The following is a 10,091-nucleotide window of genomic DNA, read 5'->3' on the forward strand; positions in this document are numbered from 1 at the left end:
TTTTCCTGTATTTTCACATTGAATATTCTGATGAGTAATATTTTAAGATCAAGTTCGAGTTTCCTAAAAAACACATCAATTTCATATAGTCAAGCTGTGACTATAAAATCACATGTAATCAATAAACAGCAATAATATTTCATAAAAATACTCAGAACTGGTTGCTATTCATCTGAGAGCCTCAGTACCACAATTAAAATGGTCACTTAATACAAACAACATTGAATAAGTGAAATATATTCAAAATCAATAAAGAAGTAAATAATAAAGTAGTAAAACATTAATAATAAGTAACTGATATGGGAACATGGGGAATGTCTTCCATTCCTACTTTACAAATATGAGAAACAGAGAGAATTAAATGATCAGGTTATTTAACACCCACTGAGTTCTTAGAGAAGGATCTAGAAAAAATGTAGGAAGCCACAGGCTAAAAATCTTGACCTTAGTAATAGGAGACACACTGAAAATTCTAATAAGAACAGAACAAGGGAACACCTGGACAGTTATTTAATTAAGTATCTCAGCATGAGTTATAGAAGAGATATTGGGATGAGAAATTATTCCAAGATTTAATTGTAAAGGTTGGCTGACAAAAATGCCAGAGACATTCCATTTCCTCTGCATTTGGACCCTTTACTTTGAAACATATAGACTTGGGTATGGAATATAGAATCAGAACTAATTTTAAAACAACCATAATCACAACAAACCACTGGTTAAAACCTCCTCATGAAGATAGCCAAATCAGGTACAGGTACTTCTTCAGGCACTTAATCATTATTTTAAATGCAGTGAGTGCTACCTGAGACACTAAGTATGATTAACAAAAATGAAGCAGAATCTACGTTAAAATCACTAGCTTTCATCAGTAAAGAAGATTAGAGTAAGCTAGGATATTATGTGAATGTTTTCTTAAGAATACAGGAAGGTGTAATAATATTAATCTCAAGGAAAGGAATCATGTAATTCAGAATATACTTCCCCAACTAGGCTGAATCGCAGATCCTGGTGGTTAGAAAACAGCCACAGCAGCCAACAGAAACCACAGAGGCTACGGTGGGTACATATAACTCTGGCATCGGTATTCCTGAGTATTAATCCCCAGACAACCATACCTATGTTCCTATTCAGAAATGGAGACCAATCCCTTACCTATCTCAAATAGCTGTGAGTTGAATTCACCATCAAGTGTCTAAAGGAAAAACAGAATCAAAATTCCTTGCCATGCCATTGTCATCATGATCTATAGACAGTGTTACCCTGCCACAACAAAAAAGAGAATTTCTAAATTGTGTTACAATGATTCAGAAACAAGTTATTCTTCCTTTCTATACTATAAGCTCCTAAAGACAGACAATTATTCATTCATCTTTATATTCCCCTCAGCATCATCTAACAGAAATGCAACTGATATCTGTTAAAGAACTAATCAATTATTATCAATCTTTTCCCAGGTCATAAGATTCTTCTCCTAACTGGCCCAATCAGAGAATCCTAACAAGTAAACAAGCACAGGCTTCTCCCCATGATACTGTCAGATGGTGAAATACAAAGAGAAATTGGTTTGTGGCAATCAAAATAGCATGTGTATGCTACCTTGGAAACCACTAGGTTTCCACTAGGTTCTGTCAGGCAAATGGCAGAAAGAAAAGAGATAAGGTTTTTTTCCTGCATATGCATCACGTCAGAAAAGAATGCTTTAGACCACCATTTAGTTGATATTTCCTGCATCCACTTATACCATGGTACACAACATCCTTGATAGTAACTACATCAGTGCTGTTTATAAGGGAGGGGTGCATTTGCAGCATTTTAAATTGCATTTTCAAGGAGGAAAGTTTGTGAGTATATAATCAGACGAGAGTAATAAAATACACTGACCTGGATCTGTTGCTGCAGGAGATTAATTTTGTGCTGCTGTTGCAGAAGTTGCTGCTGTTGTCTTGCAATCTATCAGAAATAAAGTTACATTAAGTTGAAATGAAATGCTTACACCTTTGCCATTACCTCAGGTAACTCTCCTGGTATTACAAGAATGCTTTACTGCACTTCTATGTGAAAGAGTTCCTATAAAGTGAGAGAGGCAGAACCAGAAATTTGGAGAAAAGGAAAATTTCAAACAGATGCCACTTCTCTGTGTACCCCTAACTCTTCACCTGCAGTTGAGAACTACCCCTCATACATTAGTGAGGACCTCCTCTATCTGCACCCATTACCTGGAAAGAATGGGAGTTTCAAAATCTGACCTTGAAGAGTAAATACGGAAAAACTATGGCTACGTGTTTCTAAAGAGCTTAATTTGGACTAAAAAGGTAAAATCTGAATGCAGAGACAGGAAAGAACTTTTTATTAATTAAAATACAATTGACTTTGGTGAAACCTTTTCTGATATAAGGACTCTCAGTACTGATAAGACAAATCGCCAAGGGAATATCAAGAAAACACAGCAAAATGTCAAAAATCATTACAAAGATTTCTTTTTGTTGATTTACAAATGTACATCAATGATGTGATGTACAAAGCATTTTAAACACAAAATTTAATATTTATCTAGTTATTCTTCTGAGGGTAATGTGTTACAGTCTCTTGCTTCACCCAACAATCAAATTCAAAGTCCTAACACATCATCTGGTCTAGGAAAAGAAATATTAACGTCTTCATGCAAGCCTCAGTGAAGACTGAATCTGCCCCTCAGGAGAGCAAACAACTTCTTTAAGATAGTGGCGTTTACTATAAAACATGAAGGCATCAGTCTGCTTATTGCCTTCAAAGCTGAGCTGAGGGGGATGCCCCTTAGAATACACTCCAACCTAGAAAGCCAGAGAGAAAGTGGCCAGGGAGGACTTAGGAAAACTTTTAGTGGTGCCCTTTAGGCAAGAGTTATAGGTATGGGGGTTTTTTTTGTTTTGTTTTTTGTTTTTTTCCTATTTTTTTTCTATTTCCAGAAGCCAGTATTCTAGAATGGGCAATGTGGGAAGTGAAAACAAGTGTGTATCGACCCCCAGGTTTATGCTTTGAGTCTTTTTGATGCTTTAGCCTAGAGTGGAGGGAAACACCCAAATCAGATTTTCATTCAACAGAAGATGACAAAATAGCAGTCTGCTACCAAATGTTGCTTTAAGGTTTCTGGTAATGACTAGCTCATTCTGGAAGTCATGACAAAACTGTCCCTAACAGTTTGAGACATGGGACCATTCCTTCCCAAAGCTTTATAAGCAAACTGGAAATGACATTTAATCAGATTAAAAAGGCCCACTTTACTTGTCACCATTCAAATCAGAAAAGGACATAGTGGTTTTTGGGGGGATGGGGGAAAAAGGTGAAGGGATTAAGAAGTATAAATTGGTTGTTACAGAATATACTGCAGATGTAAAGTACAGCATGGAGAATATAGTCAATAATTTTCTAATAACTATGCATGGTGTCAGATGGGTATGAGAATTATTGGGATGATAACTTAGTAAGTTATATAATGTCTAATCACTGGGGTGTACACCTGAAACTAATATAATATTGTATGTCAACTGTAATTTAAAAATAAAAATGATTTAAATTAAAAAATTGTTTTTAAAAAAGGAAATGGACAACTCACTCTGTGACTCTAGGTTTAGATGCTGGATCCTCTGAATATTTATTTCCTCTTAGCAAACCAGTGAAACACCACTAGGCATCTAATATTGATGGTCCCTCCTAAATGATAAAGTGCTGCACAGAAATGCCTCTAGAACACCACAGTGCAATTACTATCATCCACTTTAGACGTGTGGGTTTGACACAGTGAAGTATGGTACATAAGCACCATGTGGCTCAAATTCTGAATTTTATTTGCCAATCGGTTGAGCTACATGCTCGCTTCATTGAGCATGACAACCTAGTTTTAAGTGTCATTTAATTTTCATTTTGAAATATAATTACAAAGTGTTCACTGTAAGATATCACTCGTCTGCAAATGTGTCAAGATTAATTTGTGCTAGCTTATTCACAAGTGTCAATAGTTAATTACTGTGTCATCTCTGGATGGCTAAATGACATTCTAACTTCTGATTTTTTACAGTGTTCCTTTATGTTATTTTCCATTAGGGGCTGAGTCCATATTCCTACACGTGGGCAAATATTCAAGCATATAAAATACCAGACGTCACAACTCATTAAAATCAACAGAGCATATATTGCTCTATATACCCCTATAAAATACATTTAACTGAAAAGATAATTCCAGTAATAATGTCAGATTCCTAAAAACTGCACATTAATTTGGGTCTGTCTGATCTAAAGCACCAGGGACTACTCTATAGAATCACTGTGTTAGATTAATGTACTCTTATGAGACAGGAAAAACATTTGGGAGAGCGATTTATTTAAAAACATATACATTTAAACTTTGCTATTTTTTCTTCTTTCTCACTTCTAAATCAATGAAATAAAATTCTTATAGGAGCCATGTGCTAATTATTTTTTAATGATTTACCTGTGCTATAAATAGAGTGACCATATAATTTAGCATCCAAACCAGGACAACTTTTGCAAGTGGAAGGGGGATTATTAATACTTATTTTGGAAAACAGGCATTAACCAGGGCTATTCCAGGAAAACAGATGTGTGACCCTAGTTTTAAAGTCAGAGAAAAATCAATGGATCCGTGGGCTAGAAGGTCCTCAAAGTTTTCCTAAACCAGAAGCCTGTTTTTCTGGATGAAAAGAGTAAGGCCTAGAGAGAAGTGACAAACTCATGGTTAAGCTACACTGGGAGCCTATGTGCTGCCTGCCTATGTGAATCAGCTTCCCTGAGTAATTGATCCCATGCAAATGTTCTGGAAGACGTTATCATTTCAGTAATGCCCAGTTGCTATGATGCCTTTCTTTGTCCTCTACATATCCCCCTCAGTATTCTCAAAGAACCTGATTTCCAACAGGCTTCTTTCTTTCCTTCTTTTTTCAGGCACCCTTCTGACAAATAAACCAATCAATGTGATTACTCGCTGAGCTTGGCACATTCCACATCTCCAGTTCGTCAGCTCCCTTTGCAGGGCTCACCTGTTCTTGCTGTTGGCGAGCAAGGTCCATTTGTTGCCGTTGTTTCTCAATTTGTGAGGCTGCCAGTTTTTTCTGCTCATCATGCGCTGCCAGGAGCTGCTCCCGTAAACTGATCAGCTGGGTAATCATGGTAGAGAGCTGCCGTTCTTTTTCTGCCAGGCTCTCAGGTGTACCTACAATGGAAACCAGAAGATATCTCACAAGTTTGAGAAAAGTATGAATGAACTGGGGAAATGGTGGGAGGAGGGCAGATTTAGAAAGGGCCTGCCCTACCTATCACACTTAAAGATCTGGGAGAATAACTGGAGGTCATTGTGAGTGCAGGAACACTACAGAGTAGCAATGGAATTGATGCTAGGGTTAGTCGCTGCCCCTGCCAAGAGCAAGTATTGTTCCCAATATAATTCTCCCTCACTCTTCCTTTTCCCTTTCACTCTTAAAAACAAAACAAAGCAGAACTACCTACCATATTCTTTCCCTTTCACCACATGCCTCTCCTTTCCTCCCCCAAACCTATCAGATCAAGTTAGGAAACAGATGATACTTAGTACCAAAGGTTAGAAACTATGGGTTGTATTAATATTCTTATAATCACCTCTACCCTCAGTGACTAACATAGGCTCAAAGACATAGGTAGGTGCTTAGTAAATGTTATCTAAGGAATTTTCTGGTCATTGCCCTCATGAAATTTTTCTATTGTGCAAAGATCTGTCTCTGATACTCAGAAGTCAGGGGTCACTCTCTTGGCCATGAAACAAACAAACAAAAAACGGCTTTGCCTTAGGTAAGAAAGGACTGAACCTGATTTTTGTTTTCCTGTGAGGGGATCAAGCTAAAGTTCCCAAGTTCATCCTTAAAGGCAACAGTATTGCTTGGGGGCTCTCTCGCCCCTTTGTCATTCGTCATTCTTCAAAGGGAAAAAACACATTCGAGGTTGAGAAGGTTATGCATAAGGATGTGCTGCTTAATGAATATGATGTCAGTGAACACTTATGGTATGCACTAATGGTGCTGAACAGTCTTTTTATGGGCAAATTGCACAGCTCTCCAAAGTAAAGAGTACGGAATCCTTTTGTGAATCTAAATTAGAGCATTTTACTGCAGCATAAGATAAGAATTTCAACCCTCTGTATTTGAGCCACACAGTTTCATTATGAAGAAATGATCTATGATTTGAAAGCTTTTCAGAAAGATGCCACCAGCTGTCAAAGGGGACAAAGATTGCCAATTTTTGTGCGTGTGGAAGAAGAGACTTCCAATCTCCTTATGAAACCCCTTTCATTCCTGCTAAGAGAGCACCAGGGTAAGCTGAAAAGCTAAACGTATTTTAATTAGGAGTGGCCATATTTCCTGAGCAGCCTCTTGGAGAAAGGGAGCCTCAGAAAATGCTGGCTAGCACTCGTTAGTACAGGAATGGGCAAAAGTAGGTTTATAGTTGTTTCTATGGAAAAAAAGACATGCAGGTTATGATTACTGAGCAGCTTTATTGACTGTTTCTCAGACTCACAACTGTAAGGCTACCTTTGCCCAACCCTGTATATGTTTCCCACAGGGTAAGACTGATGTCGGCAGTAAAGACTTCCTTGGGATTCTCAAGGCCAATTCAAGTCCTAAACAAACTATCAATATCTTTATCCCTTAAAGATTCACTGAGTGGAAGGATGACCAAAAGTTAAAATTAGAAGAAAAATAAGATAGCTGAGATGGTGATAGAAAATGTATTCCACTGATAAAGGAACAAGTAATGTATTAAGGATAGTGACCAGCTGTCTTTCTAGCTATTCAATTTGATTTTTTTTTAAATCAGCTTTTATTTCAGCAATAGGAATTTCAACATGGTAAAAGGGAGAACTTCTTGATCTAGAAATATATATATATATATATATATATATATATATATATATATATATATATATACACACACATATATAAAAACCCTGGGTGGTGTTCATCACGACCAGAACCACCACCAAGCGGAAGGAAGTCAGTCCTGCAGGGGTTGTCGTGGAAACGGCTGCGCTCTCCCCCGAGCTGTTTCCCAGAGCTTTTTCCTGAAAGGGTGGGGTTTGAGGCACGAACCCGCCCTGGGAGCGTGGAGGCATATCTTTATAAAGTGTGCCACATCAGCACAGCCAAGGGTGAACCTGAGTGGAGGCAGCTGAAAGGCTTAGAAAAGACAGACAAGAGAATGAAAGCTGGGTCTCAGTGGGACGTTGCTTCTTTGGGAGACAGCGACCACACCCACAGCCATGCTTTTATTTTATAGCAGATGCTACGAGGCAAAGTAAGGGCGTGACCAAGATGTTTACAACATTCTCCTGGGTTTCAATCCTACTCAACTACATGCACCTGAATTTTATCAAGCCTACATTACTCAGGCACGTGGGGCCACATGTTTGGACCATAGGTTCAAGCTTACAGCTACAGCTGTTAGCTGTAATTGTGCTGGGAGGGCCCTGCCCTCTAACCTGGGACTGGCACATGGCAATGAGAGGACGGTGCCCTCTCATCAGTCCAAGGCTTGAACCTGTCCAAAACATTGTAGCGGCTCCCCACAATAGTTTTAATTCTGTTTCTTTGTTACTAATGTGTGGCCCCACCCCATAACAAAGAAACAATTTCCGGAGGATGGGGCCCAGGAATCAGGATTTTAAAAAGATTCCCAGATGATTCTGATGTGCAGCCAAGGTTGAGAACCACTGCTATAGATAATATTAAAAATATATCTAAACATGCAATTCTTTGTCCAAAAAATGAGCATGTTCAAAAATTAAATGAAGAAAATTTGGATATACTCGATGGAGATTTTCACACATATTTGAGTGATGATTCCATTGATTCCACAGATGATGCTGAAAAGGAAAATTTTCCCATCGAATTTCTTAATAATATTACTCCTTCGGGAATGCCATGTCATAAATTAAAATTGAAAGTGGGTGCAATCATCATGCTATTGAGAAATCTCAATAGTAAATGGGGTCTTTGTAATGGTACCAGATTTATTATCAAAAGATTACGACCTAATATTATCGATGCTGAAGTATTAACAGGATCTGCAGAAGGAGAGGTTGTTCTGATTCCAAGAATTAATTTGTCCCCATCTGACACTGGCCTCCCATTTAAATTGATTCAAGGACAGTTTCCCATGATGCTAGCATTTGTGATGACTACCAATAAATCACAAGGACAACCTCTAGACAAAGTAGGCATATTCCTACCTGAATCCATTTTTGCACATGGTCAGTTATAGGTTGCTTTCTCTCAAGCTTGAAGAGCATGTGATGTTACAGTTAAAGTTCTAAGTACTTCATCACAAGGGAAATTAGTCAAGCACTCTGAAAGTGTTTTCACTCTTAATGTGGTGTACAGGGAGATATTGGAATAAGTTTAATCACTTTATCAGTCATTGTTTGCATCACTGTTGTTTTTATATCATGTTTTTGTGGTTTTCATATCATGTTTTTGTCATTTTTATATCATGCCTGTTGTTGTATATCCTTTTGTTACTGTTTATTTATTAATAAATTTATTTATTATTTTCATATACATTTTACTAATTTCCTTTCATCTCTCACACTTCTATTATAAAGAAAGGGCAAATAGCAATATTAAAATATCTCCACTAATTAATTCCCTTTTTTAAAATATATTTTGATTTTTTCACAGAGCGGAAGGGAGAGGGATAGTCAGTCAGAAACATCGATGAGAGAGAAACATCAATCAGCTGCCTCCTGCACACTCCCCATTGGGGATATGCCCACAACCAAGGTACATGCCCTTGACTGGAATCAAACCTGGGACCCTTGAGTCCACAGGCCAATGCTCTATCCACTGAGCCAAACTGGTTAGGGCAATTAATTCCCTTTTAATGTGCACGAATTTCATGCACCGGACTACTAATATATATATGGCTAATATGCTAAGTGTCCGAAAGTCCGACCGGGTGCTATGACATGCACTGACCACCAGGGGGCAGACGCTCAAAACAGGAGCTGCCGTGATGCACACTGGCCATTTACTGACAAACAGCACCTCGGACCTGGCACCCACAAAGCAACACCCAGCTTCCCCCAAGTGGGACACAGGCCCCACCACCACCCCAGAGCAACAGCCCACCAAATCGCAGCTGATGCTGCTGAGACCCCATGGCACAAAATGCAGACCACAGCCCAGAAATAGTTGCTGTGGGCACCGGGTAATGATGTCACGTAGCAATGCCTGGCTTCCTCTGCCTAGCAACTAGCCTCCTTGGAGTTTCTGCAGCCCAGGAACATCACTTGCTTTATAGCCAGGTGCAAACATTTTACACTTTAACCAAATGTCTGTGAAGCATTTTCCCGTGCCTCATCTCATTTGATCCTCACAGAAGTCCTGGAGTAGGTAGACAGAAGACTCAGTGGAATCCTATTTTCTTTTCATTAGCCAGAAAACGGAGATTTAGAAAGCTTAGAAACTTGACCTGACTGAAAAGAAGAAATGGTGGACCTTGAAAATGACTTCAGGTTTTCTCACTGCGCAGAATATAGTCAAACACTGCTGCAGTTAAATATTTTACTCTTTGTTCTCCCTGCATGATCAACAATAATAATCTGCTTCATGTTGATATTTACTGCTGTGCCACTGACAATTACCTGAAAGAGAAGTTGGGGTGCTTCACTGGGCTGGAAAAAGTTTAGCTAAATCAGAAAGCAGGTCTAATTAAGCAATTTTATTCTCTATATATAAAAGGCTAAGTTGACTTGTACATGCATGATACATATAAAGCTCTTGCTGGCACCATTCACATACATGTGTTTCGATCTCTCATTGTCAATCATGAATTTGGTTGACACTTCTATTATAGAGAAAGTGTGAATAGCGATATTAAAATATTTCTTCTAATTAATTTCCTTTCAATGTGCACAGATCTGTGCACCAGGCCACTAGTTAAAATATAAAATCAGGTTCCCACAGGGCATCAAAAATTTTATTCACAAGCACCACAAGTTCAGCTAACATTTGTTACTCTATACTAATAAAAGGGTAATTTGCTAATTAGGCTGGACATCTGGACAA

At 38.4% G+C, this 10,091-nt stretch overlaps 1 protein-coding gene across 28 annotated transcripts in view; it reads right to left on the bottom strand.

Moving 5' to 3' along the window:
* SOX6 (SRY-box transcription factor 6) overlaps positions 1-10,091 on the bottom strand; it is a 368,911-nt gene that overhangs the window by 184,872 nt on the left and 173,948 nt on the right. For 27 of the 28 annotated variants that reach the window (XM_036325513.1, XM_036325515.1, XM_036325527.1 and 24 more), the window contains 2 exons: positions 5,037-5,209; positions 1,885-1,953 (listed from right to left, as the gene is read on the bottom strand). In XM_036325513.1, the coding sequence (XP_036181406.1) occupies positions 1,885-1,953; positions 5,037-5,209 (242 nt within the window). Of the gene's footprint in view, positions 1-1,884; positions 1,954-5,036; positions 5,210-9,495; positions 9,540-10,091 lie in introns of those variants that run through there. The other variant, XM_036325531.1, reaches the window with a different exon arrangement.

This window comes from Myotis myotis, unplaced genomic scaffold, assembly GCF_014108235.1.
Source record: "Myotis myotis isolate mMyoMyo1 unplaced genomic scaffold, mMyoMyo1.p scaffold_m19_p_10, whole genome shotgun sequence".
Taxonomy (NCBI): Eukaryota; Metazoa; Chordata; class Mammalia; order Chiroptera; family Vespertilionidae; genus Myotis; species Myotis myotis.